Source organism: Bremia lactucae, linkage group LG16 (assembly GCF_004359215.1).
Source record: "Bremia lactucae strain SF5 linkage group LG16, whole genome shotgun sequence".
NCBI classification, from domain to species: domain Eukaryota; phylum Oomycota; class Peronosporomycetes; order Peronosporales; family Peronosporaceae; genus Bremia; species Bremia lactucae.
This window is the reverse complement of record NC_090625.1, coordinates 163438-188089: the sequence shown is the minus strand read 5'-3', so window position 1 is coordinate 188089 and position 24652 is coordinate 163438. Positions and strand designations below refer to the sequence as shown.

The 24652-nt window shown below is 46.1% G+C and overlaps 4 protein-coding genes across 4 annotated transcripts; 3 read left to right on the top strand and 1 right to left on the bottom strand.

The window, feature by feature from the left end:
* Positions 1-343: 343 nt before the first annotated feature.
* CCR75_005653 (uncharacterized protein) lies at positions 344-1423 on the top strand (the record flags this gene model as incomplete). Its single annotated transcript, XM_067963731.1, has 1 exon — positions 344-1423. The coding sequence occupies one exon, from the start codon at positions 344-346 to the stop codon at positions 1421-1423; it is 1080 nt and encodes a 359-aa protein (XP_067819422.1).
* A 1930-nt stretch (positions 1424-3353) lies between these two features.
* CCR75_005654 (uncharacterized protein) lies at positions 3354-4725 on the top strand (the record flags this gene model as incomplete). Its single annotated transcript, XM_067963732.1, has 3 exons — positions 3354-3575; positions 3634-4421; positions 4650-4725. The coding sequence occupies 3 exons, from the start codon at positions 3354-3356 to the stop codon at positions 4723-4725; spliced, it is 1086 nt and encodes a 361-aa protein (XP_067819418.1).
* A 112-nt stretch (positions 4726-4837) lies between these two features.
* On the bottom strand, positions 4838-6133 carry CCR75_005655 (uncharacterized protein; the record flags this gene model as incomplete). The annotated part of the gene is made up of 1 exon (XM_067963733.1): positions 4838-6133. One exon carries the CDS (start codon positions 6131-6133, stop codon positions 4838-4840), a length of 1296 nt encoding a protein of 431 aa, XP_067819417.1.
* A 16776-nt stretch (positions 6134-22909) lies between these two features.
* CCR75_009833 (uncharacterized protein) lies at positions 22910-23335 on the top strand (the record flags this gene model as incomplete). The annotated part of the gene is made up of 1 exon (XM_067967869.1): positions 22910-23335. The coding sequence occupies one exon, from the start codon at positions 22910-22912 to the stop codon at positions 23333-23335; it is 426 nt and encodes a 141-aa protein (XP_067823045.1).
* Between the last annotated feature and the right edge of the window lie 1317 nt (positions 23336-24652).

The following is a 24652-nucleotide window of genomic DNA, read 5'->3' as shown; positions in this document are numbered from 1 at the left end:
GACTTTGCTTCATGAAGGTGCGCGTCAAAGAGCTATCTATCATAGGTCTCGATTACCGCGGCAAGAACTTGAGCCAGACGGAACTTGATTCGGTGGTTTCTGAAATTTTCACTGTGACATTGGGTGACCAGATGGTACGACACTGACTCGTTTTTTCGCCGTCTTTTATCGGTAATTTACGAGGCTTCCGTTTTGCGTTTGGCAACCGCCGCCCCCCTACGCTTAGCTCCCCACTCTGTATTTTTCTCTAGCCGTCGTCGAAAGGCTGCGTCAGAGTACACCAGCCCACTGAGCGGGCGGTCTTTATTCATAGGCTTTAGAATCTCTTACATTGCCTCGAACCATGCCGAGCGGACGCCATGTCATGGCGTTACTCGCACCGCTGCTTATGGCCTCAATGGCGCAGGCCAAAAACTACTTTAACCAATCGGCTGGCTACGTGGTCGAGATCGCGACGGAAGACTGGAGCAACTACGCATCGAATGGGGGCTGTGTGACGTGTCCATACACGTGCATTGCGCCCACGGAAGGCTACGACGGCACGCGGATCAACGCCAGTAACATCACCATGTCGGCTTCACTGCCCAGCGTCTACACGCAAGTTCGAAGTAACGGCTGTTGCTACTCGGCGACCTCTGTTACGCAGCCCTCGTGCTCGAACGAAGCGTCACCGGCCAGTGCAGAGAATTGCGGATTCCTGTTTGGACCGACGCTCGAGTGGCGCATTAACAATGCGCTTAGGCCGCTCACCGACTCTTTGACAGCCATTCTTTTTGCCTCGACCGACTGTGAAAACTTTTGGGCCGTCGGAAAGCAGGATATTCGCTACACGAGCAATACGAGGAGCATCAAGGGGTCAAAGATGATTCAGAATGGGTGTTACGGGGATCCGAGTGGTACGCCTATGGTCCTGAGTGGATGCCTTACAAGTCAATTGGTCTATTCCAAGACCAAGTCGTATACGTGGAAGAATTTGGCAGAAAAGTGCGAGGGTCTCGCCGGTCGATGCGTCATCACAAACGCAGTCTGGGAGCAACATCTTAAGTGCTGCACGTCGCGCACTGGCATGGCGTCGGACTGGGACACGACTTACGAGACGTACACGAAGACGCCCACGTCCACCACCAAGCTCAGCGGTCCAGCCATCACTGCCATTGTCATTGGGGGTGTGGCACTCCTCATGTGCCTAATCCATTTTGGCGCCAAGGTGCGCGAACGAGCTCGTCAGACTGCGTTGATGCGCGAACAAGAGGCTACGGACGATTACGAAGAGATTATGACGCCTCTTACTGCGGGCGACAAACAGCCGGTGGCATTGCAGCGTCCTATTGGTCCGGCCAGTCTCGATGTCTCGTTGCATGAAGGTGATCAGATTTACCGGAAGAAAGAAGACGAGCTTCTTTTTGAAGGTGACATGTACTAGGTCTTTGTATGCTTTAGGACCGCGTCATGTTTAATTTTTCAAAAATCCACTTTAACTTGTTTGTTGATTGGGGCTACAGTGCATGAAAATGAAATTACGAAAAAAAAAAATTCTGCAGACAGACCATATTTTGGATGATGGAGCAATTAATAATATTCCTGTGAATGCTTTAAAACTTTGGAGCATTGGCGTGATGTGCACATTGACGTGATGTGCATATTGACGAATTCTTTAAGTAAAGTAAATGGAGCAAGAACTTGAATGAGCAAGCCACAACAATATAGTTGCTTCCGAACATTCATTTTGTAAAGTGCCTTTACTGCAACTCATCTACGCTTCGCCTCTATCACTTTCGCCAAATCGAAATGACCAATGTACCATGAAGTCAGCCCACGAGACGTCAGACAAGGTGGGCAACTACCCTATGCACCTGTGGCTTGTTCTTCAATTTAATGTGTAAAGTCGCAAAAACCCTTATAGACTTGAGTGTGCGCGGGTCAGAGACAATAACGTTCGATCCAGTGAAAGAGTGATGCTATGATGTGGTAACCATGTGGTGTTGAATGTGATAGAGTGTGAGTGGCATTAACTCGCTGAAGACGCTGCTCGGTGGATCGCAGAAGGCTACCTAAAGCTACTTAATTTGATTGCTCAGGATACAGATAGCGGAAGGTGGTAACGTCTCGCATTATTGCAATAAAAATGGATTCAGCACAACGCCAGCGCTTAGTTGAAGGCCGTGGACATGGCAATCTGCTTGCTTCGCAGCTAAAGAGGAACTCTTGCTAAATTTTTAGATGCGTAATGGAGGTCGAGCATAAAGGATTGTAAAACTACTTACGTACGATCAGGATGTAGATAGCGGAAGGTGGCAACGCCACGTTGCAATGAGATTTAAATCTTAAGCAAAACACCAGCGCTTACTTTGAGGCCGTGGTGCTTTTCTCGGCTCAATAAAAAAAGAAAAAAATATTTTTAAATTTTAAGATTTCCAGCCGCATGTACCCAAATAATCCTTACAAAAATAAGACCAAAGAAACTAGCTTAACTGCCCATGCTGTCTTGAAGCGATGGATACAGGTCTCAACAGGTGACACGCTCGGTGTCTGTCTACTGCTTAAAAAAATGTGATCAGCTGGAGCGAAACCTCAGCCAAAGCAATAACTATGAGCAAACGCACTACCTTTTTGAGCACACCAATCTTTTTATGGACAAATGTCAAAAAGAAAATTTCACGTCATGCATTGAAATTCAATGTCAATTTTCAGTCTCAAACTTTTTGAGCACAACAATCTTTCCGTTTCAATTTCAGTTTCAATTTCAGTTTCAATTGCAATTTTCATGCATGACTTGAAATTTCTTTTTGACGTGTGTCCATATAGGATTGTTGTGCTCAAAAAGGTTGTTGCGTTTGCCGATAGTATTGCTTTGGCTGAGGTTTCGCTCCTGCTCATCACATGCTTTCTCAAGCAGTAGACAGACAAACCTGTATCCATCGCTCCAAGACAGCATGGGCACCTGCAAAATGGTAAATAGGTTAAACTAATTTCTTTGTCCTTATTTTTGTAAGGAAGTTTTGGGGTGAGGTACGCTAACCAAAAAGCTGAGGTATATATACCGGCACCCTTGAATTTATCATATCAAGTTGGTTTATTTCTACATTAAAGTAGTCAAAGTAAGACTTTGCTGCAGTGCGGTCACAATATAGCTTATATATACATCTTGAATCTCTCGCCTCAAGTTCGATGCCAGACATCCTGATATTTTACTTCCACATAATGGTTGATTATCAAGGATGCGATCGTAAGCTTTTCGAATTTTATGCGACATAAACCTCATAAATTCTGTTTGCTATTTCCATCAGCTGTTTATGTTAACCACTCGGGTTTTGCTATGAAAAGTAATTTCAATTTAAGAAGCGAAGATGACCATGAAGCTCAGCACTTTACTGGCCAAATTGACGCTTCGTGAGGATCTGACAGATGCCGAGGCAACCTTTGCCGTGCAGCAAATTGCCTCTGAGAAAGCCGCCGGCAATCCAGTGGCCGTTGGCGTCTTTCTAGCGTTGCTTGCCGCAAAGGGCGAGAGTGCTGCCGAAGTGGCTGCTTTTGCCAACTTTATGCGCTCCGAGGCCGTCAACATACCCATTCCGGTTCGTTAGTCGGCTCTAGGCGCTAAATTAAACGTTTACCGTAAAATTTCTGCTTTAGCACGGACTTGCTACACTTGACATCGTGGGCACGGGTGGCGACGGCGCGAATACTGTCAATATTAGCACAGCTGCAGCGGTGCTCGCTGCCTCGTGTGGCGCTCTGGTTTGTAAGCACGGGAATCGCTCCGTGTCTAGCCGCTCGGGCTCTGCCGATGTGCTAGAGGAATTAGGCGTGCCCATGCTTAAGCCCGACAAAGTAGTTCCGTGCCTCGAATCAGCGCGAATTGCCTTTATGTATGCGCCGTACTTCCACCCAGCGATGCGCTTTGTAGCTCCTGTGCGCAAAGCTATGGGCGTTCGTAGCATCTTTAACGTACTCGGGCCGCTACTGAATCCAGCGCGATGCAAGCGCGTGGTCGTTGGCGTGTATACGCCCACTTTGCTGGATGTTTTTGGGCAAGTATTGCTAGCATTGGGCGTGGAGCACGGCCTCGTCGTGCACTGTGCTGGTCTGGATGAGCTTAATTCGATGGGGATGGCTGATATAGTGGAGATCCGTCTGGGAGCTGAGATGCCATGCCGGCGCTACCAGTTGGATCCCAGAGCCGTGGGCGTGCCAGCCGTGACTCTTGATGGATTGAAAGGAGGCAATGCAACGGAGAATGCAGCAATAATTCGGAAAGTGTTTTTAGGTGGAGTTGATTGCGATGGCGCAATCGGCAACACGATCGCATATAATGCTGGCGCAGGTTTGTATGTGTACGGTCTCGCCGATAGTATCAAGAGCGGCTATGAGATAGCCAAGCGGCAACTCTTTTCGGGCGAAGCGCTTAATACGCTCGACAAGTGGATTCAAGCCGCACAAAAACTGCACGTTGAATCTTAAGTATGTTTTTTGCCTCACTTTGGATACTTAAGTGTTGAGATATTTCTTAATTCGCAGTATAATTAGCTTCGGTTAATGTAAACAGCCAGTATGATAATTGGCGACCTTTTGCAAGTGCTCTTAAGAGTCTGATAGATAAATTGCACATTGGAAGAGTAAAAATATAATATAGCACTGCCTAATCACAGTATTAATGCTGCTGCGATGAGGTGGCGTCTGCTTCCGACAATGTCAATCTCAGTGCAACCTCCAATACAATATTAATCGTTATATTTGGAATCAAAATTGATTTCGTGCAAGAGTTCCTATTCATCCTTCCACGAATTCTACCAATAGTTTACACTGTTTCGCTTACCACGACCCAATCACAGCCACTTTAAATTCCCTGCAAAGGCACGTCATTCGGAATAGCATTATCAACTACGGGCACTGCGCCGTGAATCGGCTGTGGACGCCACGCTGGCACCAGCGACAAGAAAAACCCGGCCAGGAAATACTTAATATCGCAAGCGAGTCCACCGTCTGCCGAAATCTGCAAAATACGCGTCAAATCGCCATATTGGGTGACAATCGCAGCGCCCGCAGCCGCCACAGCTCCATTCAAATTTGCACTGTCATTGGCACCACGACGCCGGTTGTACACTTCGTAGATTTTGGCAAAAATGCCGGTAATGTGCAGGTAAGAGATAATCGACAGAAGTACTAGCATAGCGATTCGGTCTATTGGAGTGTCCTGTCCAATAATTAGCAGCATAAGCGCCATCTTAAACGCTACGCGGAAGTCTAGCAGCCGGAATACTTCCCGCACGATTTCCGTAAGCATCGAGCATGCCGGCGCCTCTACAGGCGCCTCCATGGCAGATGCTTGGTTCAAAGCAGACGCCGGAGCTGCAGGTACCTGCGCGGTGGCATGAGTGGCGACGGCAGGCCTAGCGTGGAGCATCTGCTGATGCATCATGCCATAGAAATTTCCATAAAGAGCCGCGTGCTGGGCACCAAATAGGTTTTGCTGGGCATTCGGCATTGGCGCTGCTTGTTGCTGCTGCATGAGCATCATCTGCAAGTATTGTATCTGGTGGAGCACCATCGCCTGCTGTTGCATGAGAACACTCTGTCTAAAGTAATTTTGATGCTGTTGTGTCTGGGGATTCATCAAGTGTGGATGCTGCAATAATACCGGATCTTCTGGCTGTAAATTAGAGAGTGGTGAATGCTGGACAGCACCGACTGTAGGTCTCGGAGAGTCCTGTGCCATTGCATCGTGTTGAGATAAAGCATTAAGCTCAACGCCTCGAGTCGAGCTCACCAGCAGGTGAATCACTACGGGTTCCTCTCTGTTTTCACCATCCTTCGGGTCTTTTTCTTGCAATTTAGACAGGAGCACCTCCAGCGGCTCATCGTCGCGACAAATTTTGCCGCCAAAGATGAGCTTCTGGTCTGAAATGGCGGGCGCAGAAACGAACTCGACGCTGAGTCGGCGCTTTAATTCGCTTACCAGTGTTTTCGGGTCGATCGTGAGTGCCAATGACTGCGACGGCGAGTAAACGTTGCGTACCACGAGGTTCACGTGGGGCAGAGGAGCGGGAGAAGCGTCCATTGTGAAGGCTTCAAGAAAGAATGAAGCCGGAGTGCAAGCCACGCGGCGATGCACGGCCGGAGCGGATTGGAGCATTCTGAAAGAAGAAATTAGCCAATCCATGACTTGGGATCACATCTGAAATAGACTTAAATGAGAATTCTGGAAAATCGAACAAATATTTCAGGAGATGGACCCCGAGCAAAGTCTGTCGTCTTATCGACCAGTCGCCGAAGGAATGCACATGGGTGTATTCACATTAGGAGGGATAACGCCTAGCGTTATCCGTTACACTCGCATTTACATATTAGTGCTATCTACATAGGTGACATTTTTAATTGGTAAAAATAGGTTTTTATATTTAATGCGATTAAATATAAAATCAGTCTAATAACTACTTCCTACTTGGTAACTGAGACGAGGAGCCGGATTACCGTTCCCGTGACGACACTTTACCAGAGTACTTAGTGCGTTGGGTGAGGTCGCTGAGGCGCTCACCACAATTACCTCACTGCACGCAAGAGCAGACGGTCTAACCCCTTCTTCTCTGTGCTAGGGTGTGTGTCTGAGTAGAGCGTGGCCGCATTAAGACGTGCCCGCCTTGTTACGGGATGTATCGCTACATGAAATTAACACTTAACGGTTGTTATTTCATATATTATCTAAAAAGTAGATAATAATTGAAGAATATTACTTTACATGGTAATATTCTAAAAGCTTATCCATTGGTAGATATAGACCATTATATCTACTTTCTCCGCGGTCCAGTCAGCGCTGGACGCGCGCAAAGAGAGAGACAGGTAAGACTTTATTACATGTTTGTATTAGTTCATACTGAAGTTACTATCAATTAGATAGGAACAGAAGAACTTAATTTTATTGAATACAGTTGTTATTTAACCCTCTTCAAAGCAAGTATTTTAAAAAGTCTTCCTCTGCACGTACTAGTGTCACGAAGTGACGTGAGGCACCACTCGCACTGGGACAGTGCGAAGTGGACTTGTACTGAAGCAGTACAAGTCAGAAGTGTCTCGTTACCCCTGATAGCACTTTGTAGTCCGTCCAAGTACGTAGAAAGGAGTGCGGTCGAACAAATGAGTTCGACCGTAGGAAACGATGCCATCTTGGCCATGCTGTCCGATTTGGGCAGATATGCCCTAAATTCAGCCATCGCCAAGTTCATATATCATGAACTTGACGAGGCGAAGGAGAAGGTAGCCTTGCTTAATCAGCAAGGCTCTCAACAGGCAGAATTGTTGAGATTACAGCAGGTACAGACCCCCCCCTGTATCTGGGATGATGCACACGTGTCGTCCCGAAACCATAAAGATTGACATCTCCAAGTATAGGGGAGTTGAAGAAGACTCCCTCTTAAGATGGTTTGTCGAGCTGGAAGATGCCATAATGGCTCGTCACATCGTCGACGAGCAAATGCAAGTCGCATTTGCTCAATCAAATTTTGGCAGGTCGTGCCAAAACTTGGGCACTAGGCCTTAAGTTGCGCGGCCCATATGTCTTTGGGTCGCTAGAAGCTTCTCAAGCTCGGCTCAAACAGACGTTTGAACCTCCTAGGGCTAGGTTCAGAGCTCGATCAGAGCTTTGAAACTCAAGCAAGGCAAGCGTGATGTTCACGCTTATGCCCAGCACATACGACTCTTATCGAGTTGTATCACGAACAACCCAGCTCATGAACACACGGTGTTCATGCAAGGTCTTACGGATGGTCCCGTAAAGACCCACCTGTTCCGCTTGGAACTGGATACGCTTGAAGAAGCAATATCCGTTGCGGAACAGGAGGACTTTAGCTTGAGACAGGCTCAAGCTAATTCGTCATCTTATCGTCTTCCAAGACAACACGAACTGGAAGGTCCAGAACCTATGGACCTCTCTTATGTCGAAAGCGAGAAACCTCGCTTTTGAAACAACAAGCGATTGCTGAAATGCAATCGCTGTCAAAAGTTAGGACACTACGCTCATGAGTGTAGTGCTCCGCGCCCAGTACCGAGAGGTACTGAACGTAATTATGGACCGAATGCCAAAAAGGCAACGGTCGCGGGTCCGACGTTGTTGCCAAATTGCAACAGCGAGACGAACCGCCAGAAAACGGTCGGGGTCAATAGGGGCCCAACGCCCTACCAAGCCAGCAACTTCAAGAGAATTTGCAAATCTCTTGCGATAGTTGTTCCAGACACACAATCATTATCTGTCTCTGCACCTGGTGATGAGGTATCCCTCATCACCTTGAAGTTAAAAGTGACAAATAATTTTCACATAGAGCTCTAGTGGACTGTGGGGCGTCGAATAACTTAATTCGGCGCCAGTTGCTAGAACCTTGGATCAGAGAATATGAGCCAAGGATCAGCTGGCAGCATCGATCCGTAAAGATGCCTACCACTTGTTCATCAAATGGCCATCTGATAAACGCCTTGGAGGGTCCACAAGCGTGTGGATGTACTACGAGTGAGTGCGATAGCCTCACTTGTGGTACGGTCGTTAGTACGACTGCACAAGATCACAGTGTGCTTATAAATCACCCTGTGTAGTCAGCTGCCGGCGGCTGTGCGAATGCACAGGCAGCGTCGAAGGTCCACCACTCGGTCGAGTGGATTGAGACATGAATGTACGCCTAGCAAGCGAGATTCAAGGAAGATACCGGTTGTCCAAAATGGACAATACGATGATCCTAAATCGAGTAGAGAGTCGACCGTAGAGGACCCGACTGGTCAATCACAATCGGAAGACGTTGACGGAATAAGTCTTCACGTACTTGAGGAGAAATCTCCTTCGGAGATAACTCAATTACCAACCCTAGAACCCAAGCGGTTCTAGAGAAAACCGCATAGTGGTACAATCAAGTAGATCTGCGTACTCGTCCCAGAGGACGAATACGTAACCGATATTCGGTCGGCGGTAATTTTTGCAGAGAACGAACGGGTTCTCAGCAGCTCATCGATGGACGAAGTGTCCTCGATGTATAGACTCGGATTGAGAGAGATAATACTCCATCCTGGGAGTCACTTAAGACAAATCCTACATATATGGATTTGATTGAATTCAGGGATGTATTCCCTGAAACAGTTCCATGCGAGTTGCCTAAGGATAAAGGCACTCGACATGAGATCGAGCTCAAACCGGGCTTGAAGTACTGTGTCATGAAGCAGTAGCCACTACCTCGTGAACAAGTACCTATCGATAAATTCTTTATCGATTGATTAAAAGCGGGACATGTGAGGGAGTCAACCTCCCGACATTGCTCTCCGCACTTCCGTGTGCGAATAGCTACATGTTGGGATAGAGCACGCATTCGATAAACTGAATGCTGTAACGGTACCGGCTCATACACCGATACCGTGTGAAGACGTAATCATAGATGGTATGTCTAAGAGTACCATCTTATCGTTTATGGATCTGATGGATGGATTTTATCAGATCCTTATGCGAGAACAAGACATCCCGTACACAGCAGTGAGCACTCCCAGTGGGATGCTCTGGGAATGGCTAGTAATGCCATATGGGGCTTAGTGCAACATTCGATAGATGCGTAACGAATCTGTTGAGACCGGTGCGAGAATTCGCTCTGAGTTATTAACGGTGTATTCGTCTATAGCCGGACTTATGACGGAAAGACGGACGTGGGAGTTCCTTAAAGTCACGTTTATTCTAAAGCATAAGTTGTACGCAAATCTCAAGAAGTTCATATTCGCTGCAAGCGAAATACCACTTCTTGGGTGCAACGTCGGTAAACACGGCGTGCGCCCTGATCCCGAAAAGATCAAGGCATTTACCGATGGTCAGTTCCAGTCGATGTCAAGGGACTTGGAAAGTTCCTGCGTATTTGCATAAGTACTTCCGCAATTATGCCGAGATGACAGTTCATCTCTCTTGTCTTTGAAAAAAAGACGATAAAACGCTATGGATCGCCGATTGTCGGCATTCCTTCGAAGGTATCAAGCAAAGCTTGATGCAATCGCCCATCTTCGCGATTGCAGATCAAGACAGACCATTCCATGCCGACCCGATTTCGAGCCGGCTGCGCGTTCCAACAGTGAAAATAATCCCACTGTTGCAACACTCATTTCAAGTGTTCTGTCATCAACCTTGTTTGATGACTTAAAAAAAAGCCTACGAAGAAGATAAGGGTCCGTTGCGTTTATTGGATTATCAGATAAATGCATCCGATAATACTTTTTTAATATTTACCGGCTTTATATCGATCGTCATCCGATCGATACACAACACGCAACGGCATATTGTATTTCACAGCCCTTGCAGGCGACACTCCATCCCAAATCCCAATGATTTGCGCTTGCGCATCATGTATGAGCGTCACGATGCACCAATAACTGGGCATCGTGGACGTGAGAAAACTTAACTCACAGTAAGTCGCGACTTTTATTGGCCCCGCCAGTATCAGTTTATGCGCAAGTACGTTCGTGCTTGCGAAGTATGTCAACGGGTGAAGCCCAGCCCTTCATCCCGTGCACCTCTCCAACCTCTACAACTTCCAGCAGAGTGTTGGCAGTCCGTATCTGTGGACTTCGTCTTCGGATTTCCCGAAAACGACCACAAAAATAATGGAATCCTTGTTTTTGTAGACAGATTCAGCAAGATGGTGCACCTTGCTGCGGTACCAGAGTCGATTACGGCTCCGGGTTGTGCCCGTGTCTTTATCGACACGGTATTCAAATTCCACGGTTTACTCCGTGAACTGGTCTCGGATAGAGATCCACCGTTATCGGCGGAGTTTGGCAATCCGTATTCTGATCTCTCGGAACACGGCTGACTATGTCAACATCCGATCACCCAGAAACGGATAATCAAACAGCGTCCTCGAAGAGATACTTCGAGGTTACGTCCAATCGTATCCGAATTGGAGCGAGTTTTTACCGATGGTCGAATTCGCCATCAATAATTCGGTGCATGCGTCTACAACGCATACACCGTTCTTTGTGAATGGCTTACGCCATCCTCGCATACCGACCCAATTAGAGGGATCCTCTAGTCTAAGGGGGGGGGACTCGCAGGAGCAAAACCAATTCTGGCTCATGCTCAACACGCGTCGAAAATAACAACGACGCGAGTGATGTCAATGTCGAAGAAAACGACATCGAAAATGAGATTGATCTCATGGCAGTACGCACTAAGCGTACTGAAAAAGACAAAACAAATGAGTTAGCGGAAGAGTTTCTGCTAACTCGAGAATCAATTATCCGTTTCGTTCAGGATTCTATTGCTAACGCAGTGGACCGACAGAAATGGAATGCAGACAAACATGGAAGAGCAAATGTTAATTCATTCAAATTAATGATCTAGTGCTACTCTCTACGGTAAACTTACCTAAACGATTAGTCACTAATGTGGGTAGCATTAAACTACTACCCAAGTTCATTGGGCCTTTCCGTGTACTGCATCGAAGAGGCAATGCGTACACAATAGAATTGCGACGTAGGATGCGAACGCATCCTACGTTTTACGTTGGTCGGCTCCGGCCGTACCATCAGTACGCGGCTTCTTCCGAGGACGGATTTGACCACTCTTTACAAGAATACCCAAAAGATTATTGTGATCGCGAACCAGATTTTCATGTTGAACCTGAAGTTTCTCAGGCCGGTTTCGAAGATCCTCGAAGCTACGATGAGCTGACGACAGCTCATCGCGGACAGCATGATACTTCCGCTCGTACTCCAACAAGGAGTACGCACTCTTCGAACGGTCTTCCAACCGCTCGATATGGTGAGCCTGCACCGTCTGCTCCAACGAGCGACGCTTACCGCGCTCGTGGTCAAGTCCCTCCTCCAAATCATGGAGGAAGCGATCGAGTTTGTCGACCATCGACACTAGATCCGACACATGGGTCGGATTTAATTTTCACTCCTCCGCCACAACCATTGGTGAATTTCCAAGGCTGTCAACGTTTCCTTGTGGAACGTATACTCCGTGATGTGAAGGGGTAGCGAACAAGTTATCTTGTTCGCTGGTGCGGTTTACAACCTTCACATGACAGCAGGGAGCCTCGTTCCCAGCTGGTTGTTGACGTTGAGAGCCTCGTCCGTCAGTATGACGAGACCCATCCAATGGATCATAAGGTCTATCAGAAAACACGCGCCTCTGGCGCCTGTAAATCGATGGCAAAACGTCAATCTCATCGCGCATCTCGATAGAGATGCGAGCCCTTCCCCTGGATCACTGGTGACCCGGCGAGGACGCCGGAGGAGATCGCTGCCCGCGACGCTCTTCATGAGCATTACCTTACGCCGAAGGTAATGACGCGAAGCCAGTATCTGACGCGTTTACGTGATCAAGCTTGTGGGGCTTCGGTGACCTGCATGAGAAAGATTCTGATCGTTTTGTTTCCAAACGAAACAAGGAGTGAAAACGAAGTCTCATTTGAGAACTGGGTTCACCGGGCCCGCAAACTCCGTAATATCTGGAATATCAGAGAGTCTGCGGATTAAGGTGAAGCTTCGCTTCGACTTCGCTAAGCTTTAGGCCAAAGGCCAGTTACGTTCAGCATTTATGCCACAAAACGAAGTAAGGCTAGCCGATATTTCAGTGCTACGGTTGACCGTACAACCAAGGATCGAAGCCGCACTGAGGCTTTAGATCCACCTAATCCCACGTTTAGTAGTGGGAAGCGACGTTTGACGCGAGTTGACCCTCAGCTTGGAGCTCAAAAATGTCAACGTTGTACGGGCAATCTTGCCGAAGAGGTACCTCGAACTCCCAAGAGTTTTTGGAAGAGGGTTACCCTAGCCACTTCACCAGATACTAGTATTGACCCTCACGACGACGTCGCTTTAAAAGTTTCTCCACATGAAACTGAAGGTTTCCCCGCGCATCAAGCGGTGCGGGAGGGGGCCGAAATTTCGGCGGAAGCATTTGATGCTCAACGACACGAGGTGCAACTTCTTCGTGAGGTCCTTGCTCGGGTTGGGAGCTCTTTTGAGGCGGTTCGGGCGTCTTTCGCCGAAATCGCTTTTACCACGTAAAGAGGGCCAGTTGGATATCCTGGTGAGGATGCAACAATCTGCGGCACGACCGCCTGTCTCGGCGCAAGCGCCTTCAAGTCCAAGTGGGAAGGGTCCCGATATGGCTAAAGCAAGCCAACGTAAAACACTGGATGTGTACGCAGCTTGTTGGGAAGGTTTAGCGTATAAGCTAGGCCCTTCTTGGCCACGAACGTAAATGGTCCAATAAAGCGCGGGCGAAATTTGGTCTTGAAGACCGCGGATACCAAGTTGGTAGGTAGGTTCTTAGCGTTTAGTAAAACTCGGTCTCCGACCATATACGAATTAATACAGTTTCTGCTTTTGGCATCTGCTTCTTGTTTTTGTTTGTCTTGGCTATCAGCCATCGTATCTCTTACATGTCTTAAGATACTAAATCGCGTCGCGAGAAACTCGCTTACTTGTTTCCGAACGGTAACAGGGCTGATATCAGCAAGCCTATCGGCCGATTCTCCCCCACCAAGCCCTTAACCCTGCAGTGGTATCGTTAATGGAACGCGCGGTTGGTAAGACCGTTTACATAGAACACAGTATAGCCTGTAGAGGCATGAACAGCGTCATTGAACGCAAACTCCACTACTGGGAGCATTGAGCTCCAGCGCTTTGGTGTCTGAGCACACACGCTGCGTTAAACGTCTTCAATGACGCGATTGACAAGTTCAGTTCGACCATCGGTCTGTGGATGGTCCGCAGTGGACATCTCCAATCTGGTTATAAGCACTCGGAAAATTGATTTCCAGATTTACCCGTAAAATCGGGGATCCCGATCAGAGATAATTGCCACTGGCAAACCATGTTTTCGAAACACGCGATCGATGAACAGCTTAGCTGTACCGTCTCCATCAATGGAATCTGGCACGGCTGCTTAGTAAGCCATTTTGCTCAAACGGTCAACAAAGACCACTATACCGGAGTTACCGGCTGAATCTTTCGGTAGCCCAAAGACGAAATCCATACTAATGGACTCCCACAATCCTATGGGGACGGGAAGACTCGCCAGTGGCGCAGCAGCATGTGTCGAGGGTTTAATCCGTTGGCACGTTTCGCATGTGCGAATATATGTGCTGACCCATTTTTAAAGTTTGGGCCACCGACTCTGGCCTATGAAGCCGTAGGTCTTTTCTCAAGCGAGATGACCACCAAGGACAGTATCGTGTGCCTCATATTGGATCCGGTACTTCACCTCCTCATCATGAGGAACAATGACACGCGGAGGGTCCGCGATGTTTGTGCAACAGGTTGTTATCGATAGAAATCGATGTAACCTTGCACGCAAACGTGCCGCCAATTTAATACCCAATTTGAGTCCTATAACGCTCGTAGCAGAGCTGCACACTGTTTATCCTTGGCGTAAGCCGAACTGATTAATTCAGGAATAGGTGACGAGATAGTCGTTGAATGAGAATCTCATAATCCGGCCTGCGTGATAACGCGTCGGCCAAAGCATTTTGCTTGCCGGGCTTATACTTCACCACGAAGTTGGATTCCGCAAAAAAAGATAGTTATCGGGCCATTTTCTGTGAGAGATGGGGCGACTTAGTCGCCGTGCGCAATGATGTGTGATCTGTAAAAATCACAAACGGCTTAGAGCCGAGTGGATGACCTCTGAATTTGACGAGAGCATACTTCATAACAAGGAACTCTTTGTCATGAACTGGGTAGTTCTTTTCCGCAGCTTTAAGCTTTTTAGACTCGAACGCAATAACACGTTGATGCCCATCAACATCTGTTTGTAACAGAGCACTGCCAATGGCAAAATCTGATGCGTCAAAGACGATACTGAAAGGCCAATTTGGGTTTGGCAGTACCAGAATCGGGGCATGGATAAGACTACCCTTAACTGCTCGAAAAGCATTATTTTCGGTGCTAGTCCAGCACCATTCTATATCTTTCTTTAGGAGTTTAGATAATGGCCTAGCCATATCAGCGTAATTTTTGCTATATTTGTGTAAATAATTGGCGAGACCCAACCACTTAAGCAAATCCTTTTGGTTTTTAGGAACCGGCCAATCTACTATGGCTTTTACCTTAGCGGAATCGCTCTAAGGCATCGCTTTCCAATGAAGTTTTCTAAAGAAGGAATTTCGTCTGCGCCAAAAATGCATTTAGATGCATTGGCATACAATTTTTTTGTGCGCATGCATTCGAGCACTGCTCGCAAATGGTCTAAATGGTTTTCCATATCCGACCGACCCTGCTCCGCACGACTATGGACAAAAATGTCATCGAAATAAGTCTGTGCATAACCTCGATGAGGGCGAAACAGTTGCGTCACTAGACGATTAAATGTTGCCGGGGCGTTGGAAAGCCATTGTGGAAAACCAGCCACTCCCATTACATGCCGCTTTGGGTGCTAACCGCTGTAAGCGGGATATCACTAGCTCGCATAAGCACTTGGTAGTAACCATTGACTAAGTCCAATGCACTGTACATTGTACATCCCACCATATTGTTCTAAAGAACATCTTTTCTAGGAATGGGGGTTTGGGCTGGTATAGTGGCAGCCTTAAGCTTATTATAAGCATGTACAATGCGCCATTTACCATTTGGCTTTTTGACACAAAAATGTCGGTGTCGAATGAGGAGATTTGTTCTCTCGTAACATTTCAGCCTCGTGCTTTGCATGGAAGAAATCGTCAATGACGTCACACTGCTCCTTTGGTAAAAGCCATTGTTCTTGTGACACAGTATTTGGTTCCCATTACTAAGTCAATTTCATGATGAACACTTCTATCCGGAGCTAAAACAGATGGTGGGTTATTACATACCTTATCTTGGAATTCCTTAATTAAGGAATAAAAAGGATCCGTAGGATCTTCCAGGATCGGTGACCCATTTCGCGCACAAAGTGCACCTTTTGTGTCATCCAGGACAGCTTCGTCTAGAAGTGACGATGAGTTTAACTCAACCATAGGTCGAATGACCATCATTTCAGATAAGTCACCAGTTTTTAAGACTCGACCGCACTCATCAATAGACATTTCGTCTAGCTCTAAAAGAGCATGTAACGAGAGGATTGCCGCAAGGCTTACTTCCCCCTCAATGTTACCGGTTACGCCATTTACAAGCGTATGTACTTGCTCACTCGTATCACTTTGTGAGGGTATACACGCTTCGTGTCCATCCTGTCTTGGAGTGAAGATGAAGACAATACGCCTTTTAGAGGCCGGGACATTCACGTCCCCAGGGTTTTCAGCCTGTATTGGTTCTATACAAGACATGGTGTCTAATTTGACATCCGATAAAGAGTTAAAAAACTCAACTTCCTTATCCAGCGAACGTTTACGTGTCGCCTCACGTGCATTAGGAGGATTTGACCCAAAATGCCCTGGCGAACCGCCAATAGTGTCACTATTGACACTTAGGATGGTGCCACCTCGGCCGACCATACTCGGTGGACTTAGACGTGCCACTCCACGTATCTCAGGGATATTGCACGCTGCTTTCAGCATTTAGTGAATCGTTAGTATAGCGAGTGTTACTCGACGAAGTACGTGCCGTTTTACTTATTTCTGCTCAGTCGGGCTCAAAATTAATGTTTTTAACATTAGAGTTTATTAACTCAGACATGCCAATGTCTAAAACAGTGACAGACTCATTCTTGGTATGGCCTGGCTAGAACATCATGAACCGAATTAGTAATATTTATTGTGAGGAGTAGCTTCTCCAGACAAGCTATTGATAAGCCTTTCTGGCAAAAGCCACGGCTTCTTTTCAGGGGCGAGATGAGACATTTTACTGTCTTCACTCCCCTGACCGTGGATCAATTGGAAGTCTAAGACCTTAGGCGCCACGCGCAATATTCCTAGCAAAGTTTTGGAGAGTCATGGACCCACCTTTGCTAGGCAACAAATGAGATCATATCTCGAATCCAAATCAAGGACGAGACAGCGTTCCATACTGTCAAAGTCCAGAAACTTTATACCTAAGTTCAATGGAACTTTGGGAACAGTGACCCGAGTCCCTGTCCCTAAGCAAACAGTGTTATTGTATTATCTCCATGCGCTCTAAGTACCTCCACGTATTGTTGATTTCCCTCAATAGAAAGGCGTCGAGCATAATTGCAAGACACTCCTGAGTCAATTAAAATTGACCACGGCTTACCAAAGCCCTTTACAATCGAAATGAGCACCAAGCTAATTGGGGCAAGGTTCTATTTATTCTCACCTCCTTGAGGTTTAACCGAGCCTAGGTCTTCCCCAGAAGGGCGCCCCGCATCTACTGGGTATCGACGTTTCCCCGCACCGTACCAGATCTCTGGTATAGGTCGGAGTTGGAGCTCTTTCGGGCTTTACGCAAATTTCGAAGTGGGCAGGCAGGGCGTAAATGTTTCGTGCATTCGCGCACATAACATCTACGGATGGTCTTATGCTGTTCCACAGCTTGAAGAGCCTCTTCTCCTTCCTCAACGAGGCTTATAAACATAGGTTCCGCTCTATTAGACGGAACCCATGTGCTCGAAGAGCTTGTTCGGTAAACAGGCGTGCTAACGCGGGCAGACTTAAAGTCAAAGTCGGCGCGTAGCGCTATGGCAACTGCCTCTTCGAACGTAGCCGGATGAGATCGGAACAATTCCGTCCGGGCAATGCCTTCATTGAGACCCCCCATAAAAAAGGTCACTACAATTGCCTCTTGCACCGGGTCTTGATGCATAGATGCAATGAGAGTTCTCAACTCCTGGACAAAGACCCCCAGGGTTCTTTTACCCTGCCGAGTCGCTAGGAGTCGTGCTCGCATGCAAAAAGCCTGATCAGGCGGTGCAAACATGCTGGTCACTTGCTGTTTCAGCGAATCCCATGAGGGGAAAGCGTCGTTTATGGATGTGCTGCACATTAATGCCCACTCTATGGCTCTACCTCCAAGTTTGGACATGGCCATAGCCACATTTGCCTTTCTGGTAAGAACAAGACGTAATCAATGGACATTTCCATTTGCTCAATTCAAAAAGGGAGATTTTCTCCCTCTTTTCCCTCATTTTTTTTTACATTTACAGTTAGAGGGCGAGCCCTCGGCTCTGAGTCAGGTACGGAGATGTACCGGGTAGGCATAGATGCCGCTAAAGGGTCCTGTACCTGACCGATCAGGGAGGCTTTGTACCGCATGAAAGCTTCAAGCCTTGCATGCAGGACCTCTGGTCCCTGGGAAATAATAAATTCCACGTGCTCAAGCCCGAATAAGATTTTGAGCTTGTCATAAGCGGCGCGTTGCGCTTCTGACAATTCTGGAACCTCTTTCACTGTCGTAAAAAATAAGTCTTGTAAAGACTCAGGCGTAGGTTGACTACGAGTGCTACCAGGTGTAGCGGAGCTATCACGCTCCTAAAGTCAGAGAAAGACTCTCAGACTCAGAGAGTCACTTAGTTCTATTGAGCTTATGGGTTTAACAACTCTGGGAGTCGTACATGCTATTAAAGCTTAAGGAATCCTAGTTCAAGGGATTCAGGGGTTCGTAAAGCCAAGTGGCAACTAGTGCCCAAGAGGATATACCTTAGAAAGGCTTCTATCTCTTACAAATCAATGCGCAAGCCTTAGGAAGGCACTTAACGCTTTAAGATCAATGAGGAACTGCACTTTATTTAATTATTTAAATCTAAAAACCTTACCCTAGCTAATTTAAAATAGATTTCGGCCCCAGATTTATATCTGGCGGCGACCACATAATTATTGCCCATATTTAATGGGATTTAAGCAACTAACTATTTTAAAATTAGATAAAGGGTATTTTACCCATTTAGTAAATGTACCACAACAACGGTTCTCCAACCGATGTGTGCCCCATTACACTATCAGCTTAAAGACATGAACTTTCCCTAGTGACCCTGCCAGTTTAGCAGTGGTCAATAAAACTACGTCCTATGACCGACCTCTCGGCGGTATCATAGGCGAGTTTGATGCTAAAAGCGTGAGCGAGGCTCAACGCTTTTTGATTAAGCGATTAGCCATCACACGAAAAGTCCGTGACGAGATGGCAAGCGCACAGGACAAGCAAAAAGAATATGCTGACCGAAATGGTCTCAAAATTAACGAACGCTTTAAAGTGGGTGAAAAAGTACTATTAAGTATTGCTACCCTACCTAAAAATGCAATTTTTGTACTACCTGGAGGTACTACGAAGTTGTTGCACCGTTTCATTGGGCCCTTTAAGGTGGTAATAGAGGTTGGTGACTCAAATTATAGGCTCACCCTTCCCTCGTATATAAAGACGCGCCGTATTTTAAGTGGGTCGTCTGAAACGGTATGTAGACTCAAATGAGCCTCATACCCCCATTCGTCGAAGAAGACGATGGTGACGCCGACTGTGAGTCTAGCGGCGATCAGATGAGGGAGACGGTGAATTTACTTGGTGACTGCCTATGAAAAGGAGCACCAGCTGAGGCCTCTTCGCTAGTCTCAAATGGACTAGCAGAAGTAGCGTAGTGAGAAGAAACAGGGGGTACAGTACCGCCCATGATTTCTTTCACACGCAAGCGGGCGATATTAATTCGCTGCGACCGCTGTATCATCGCATCGGAATGCGGATGAATGCGGCGCAAGAATTTCGCCTCGTATTGGTCGGGCGTTTCATTTAAACGCAACACGACCGGGTCTTCCATAATTTAATGACACCATAATAGTTTTGAGCATTTAGAAAAGCGCGTTTTTTGAGCGACGCTATTGTCCCGTTTACACGAGGCCATTCAGAGAGAGGGAGCATAAGTGATATGCCACCCGTCACACAGCCACGTTTAATACGGCTGGCTTGTGACAGCGACTAAGCACATTCACGCGTCGTCGGCGGAGCGTTACGCTCAGAATCCTCTATGTCAGAACCATTATGGATAATGGTCTGAGCAAAAGACGGTGTGGTTTTACCCAACGGAGAAGCGGCTGCGCCTTTATGGGCAGCGCTCGCAATAACCGTCGCTGCGCTATCCAGCGCAGACGACGAGACAGCATTCGTAAGTGTTGCTGTCTCCATGTTATGAGCAATGATAGAAGTTTGGATGGGCAATAATGTGCCATCATCCTTCCTCGTGAGATCCTTGTCCGCATCATTACTTTGAGGTGACGGCAACGGTCTCGACTCATTGTAGTCGACAATGAGCGACGGATCAACATCCTCACTGATTAAGTGGGATGAATCCTTAAGCCCCGTTAACGCGACAGCAGCAGTAGCGGTCGGCGTTTCAGCTAAGGCATTGGACGCTGCAGGGCGTGTTAACGCGGCGCGCGCGCTAAATGCAAGAGTTAGTGGGCGTCTTCGCAGACGACCCTCCAACGTTGCCCATGTAGGTGGCACCTTTGGCGCCGTGTATGAAAACAGAGGTCGCTAGAGTGAATCAGAGACTTAGCGGCGCGTCAAGCAGCATAGTTCTTCCTTCCACTTTATCGAAGTTTAAAATGTAACTTCGTTCTTTAAGGGAGTGGATAGTGTAACTGGCTAAAGTTGCCCTAATGTTACACAGTCCCCGTTAAATACACTTGGTGTACTCAAGGGGATGGTCAATTTCTTAAATAAAGTAATTAGACCCACCACTTGAGTGTGGTTCACATTTGTGACCAACCCTTGTGTATGTGATGCACATAGGTGCATTCACATTAGGAGGGATGTCGCCTAGCGTCATCCGTTACGCGAGATATATAGAGATACGCTCGCAAAACATATTAGTGTAATCAATAGAGATGACAGTTCAATTTGGTAAAAATTGGAATTTATATTTAATGCGATTATATTTAAATCGGTCTCAAACTACTTTCTACTTATCAAGTGCGCACGAGGAGTCGAATCACCGCTCCCGTGACGACACGTTTACCAGAGTACCTAGTGCGTTGGATGAGGTCGCTAAGGCGCCCACCACAATTACCTCACGGCACACGAAATTAGACGGTCAAACAGCTTCTCCGCTGCGCTAGGGTGTGTGCTTAAGTAGAGCGTGCCCCCATAAAGACTTGCCCACCTACAACTTTCAACTTAAGAAGTGCGCACGTGAAGACGGATTACCGCTTCCGTGACGACACTTGTACTAAAGTACTTAGCTCGTTGGGTGAGGTCGCTTAGGGGCCCACCAACAATCTCACTGCACGTGTGAGAAGACGGTCAAACCGCCTTCTCACTGTGCCTAAAGGTGTGTGCGTAAGTAGAGCGTGGCTGCTATAGTAGCACCTGTCTACACCCACCCTTGTGTCTTAATGTGCTTTCGCATTTAAGGGGATCAAGACATCATCTGCGATTTAAAAAAGTAAGCTCGCCATGCAGGAATACACATCTACAGATGGCATCCAATCATTGGATAAAGTTTATATTTAATTACATTTGGTTTAAATATATTTCCCTAGTCGAACGTGAATAAAACAGTGTCTAGTTTTAATCTAGCCACATCATTTGTCAAAAGGATCCAAAAAGACGAGTGAAGGTATTCTACTTTCATACTTCACTCCTACTTAGTGGCTTGCACTTCATTTGCTGCATCATTGGGGACAAAATAATACTTTTATTGTTGCCTAAATTGTTTATCGGGCATATAAATCTAAAATTCCCTTGCGGATCTCCAATATCAATGACGCTATTATAGGATACTTCTTGTCCTCAAAACTGCATCTCATGCTTTACGCGCAAGTAAAAATATCGTTTGCCTTGCAAAAGGATATATGGAGCTTTGATTTCTCGTGGTGAAGCGTGTGTCGACACAATATTGGTTAAAACGCAACTTTTTAAAATGGCTGTGTCATCACTCCCGGGGCTAACTATATTTTGGTGTTGTCGCATGGTGTTAAGTCATCTGGTCGCTCAATCGTCGCATGAATACCCAATTTTCTCTTCCAGATGATTTCAATTATCGATGAGCGTGATGTATATATTTGAAATTTCGTTTCTGCAGCTGGTGGTAAAAACATGGTCTTAATTAATCTGAACTTTTTTCCAGCTCAATGCTTGCGATGCGAAATAACGCATGAATGTCGCATCCATTTCCGAACAGTCCAAGAAAGTTGCTGGAAGTTTTTTTTACGGCATCTCGATTAGTTGTCGGCTTGCTTCCGATATTGTGACCACAGCAATTGTTGAGCTTGTACAATGGTTCGATATGACATTACTTTATATCTTAATGGCGCAATGAGTCTATTAAATACCTAAGCACGTGATATTGGCTGCAAAATATTCAATATGTTGTGCTTTGTCTTATTTGTTAAGCAAACGTGTCGTTAATTTTCGTGCAAAAAGAAGCCATCATATTTATATGAATCAGATGCCGGCTCTATTTGTCGCAACGAAAAAGTCAAGATTTCCACGTGTCCTACGCTAAAAGGCTTTATCTCCGTCCAGGAACGGGAGGATGTCGTCCCGCTCACGTCTTGTCCATAAAAGTGGATTCGCGCATGCCAGCGCATCACGTTATCCGCTCGTTCTTTTTTTAAGAAACTTCGGTTGGGGGAGGCACAAATTGCTAAACAGTGACATTCTTGTATGATAAACAGGACTGTCATGTCTACTCTTTATCTATCATAAGATATTTATTGCCCGATAGCCACTGCAAACTAACAAAGCCTATGGTCACCGCACAGTCAGGTCCCCCATTCTATTTCAAGCAAGATAAATGGTATTGGATCTTCCACCTGATCGGAGTTTTTCGAAAGTCTCGTTATATTAGCTCATACTTGCTATTGTTAGCGTCACTATCCCTTACAACTTGCATAAAAAATCTAATCTTTTTCGCATTAGGTCTACTGCGACAAGGCTACCACCACTTCATTGGTGGCAATCGATTGCATGACTCGTCTAATTTTAATTTTTGTTTTCAAGAGACCGCTACAGTTTTAATTGGAGCGAGTCATTATCATTTTGCTTCCGTCTCAGTAAGATCTCTTTCTTTCTTATTTCAACGAGCGACATGGTGCGTATGCTCCTGATTAGCAGTATTTTTGTGTCTGCGATTTCCCTCGGAGATTCGAGTGCTTTCCTCGTAGCCGCTAATATAGAGCAGGAAATGCGTGACACAATCCCAGTCGCGCCAGTTGCTAGATACCTGAAAGCTGGAGAACTGCGCAAATCTGCGAAATCTGAGGAGAGAATGTTTTCCAGCTCCAAACTATTCAAATTCTCCAAAGAAGACGAGAAGTTGTTCCAAGAAGCCGCGAAAGAGATTACTGATACAGCTTCAACCGCAAAAGGAGCTACAAGCAAATCAGAGACTGTAAAAAGAGAGATAGACCCAGTTGAAAAAACAATGGCAGCAAAAAGAAGAAAAAGAGCCGATGCAAGAAAGAGAATAGATCTTGAAAATGGCATGGAAAAGCTCAATACAGATGACAACTAAAAGGATAATACAAACAACAATGATGCTACGTAATTTAATGTTGATGTATTAATTAAATCTGTAAGCGTCAAATTTTACTTGACATTTAAAAGCTATTGAAGTAGTACACTCCGAATTATTTCTGGTTGTCAATTTCGTCAATTTGTTAATTGCGCTGGAGCATATGTTAGGTGAATACGGGGTAATTTCTTAAAGGCATTCAGGTCATATTTAAAAAGCCCTGTAAGTACATTGTAATGGTGTTTCCGTTTCATAAATATTATTTTCGGTAAGAGGAATAATAAATACGATTTCCTTTAAGAGAAAATCAATAGATTTTTTGGTCTTTTATCAAATTCGACTTAACAGTTCCAATATTACCAATTTTGGTAATATTGACGCGATAAGACAGTGATTCTTTTAATTGGTTGATTTTAGTTTGAATCAACCGATCTACACGTGTAACGGGGTGTATCGTTACAAGAAAATTAACACTTTAAGGTTGTTAATTGTATATTATCTAAAAGGTAGAGAATATTTGGAGAATATATCTTTACGTGGTAATTTCCTAAAAGCTTATCTATTGGTAGATATACACCATTATATCTACTTTCTCCGCGGTCCAGTCAGCGCTGGACGCACGCAAAAGAAAAAGACAGATAAGACTTCATTACATGTTTTGTATTAGTTTAAAATTAATTTAGTACTTAATAGACAGAAGCAGAAGAACTTAATTATATTAAATACGGTTTTATCAACCTCTTTTAAGCAAGTGCTATAAAGAGAGTCTTCCTTTGCACGTACTAGGTGCGTGAACTGACGTGAGGCACCACTCGCACCGAGGCAGTGCGAAGTGGACTTTTATTGAAACAGTACAAGTCAGTAGTGCTCCGTTACACCTGGTAGCACTTTGTAGTTCGTCCGTTTCGCGTGATAGCTACTCCTTTCTAAGTGACATAGAAAGGAGTGCGGTCAAACGAATGAGTTCGACCGTAGGGAACGATGCCATCTTGGCCATGCTGTCCGATTTTGACAAAGATGCCCTCTATTTATCATCGCCAAGTTCATACACATGAACATGACGAGGCGAAGGAGAAGGTAGCCTTGCTTAATCCGCAAGGCTCTCAACAGGCAGAATTGTTGAGGTTACAACAAGTACAGAACCCTGTACCTGGGATGACGCACACGCGTCGTCCGGAAACCTGAAAGATTGACATCTCTAAGTATAGGGGAGTCGAAGAAGACTCTCTCTTGAGATGGTTTGTCGAGTTGGACGATGCATTAAGGGCACGTCACATCGTCGACGAGCAAATGCAAGTCGCATTCGCTCAATCAGAT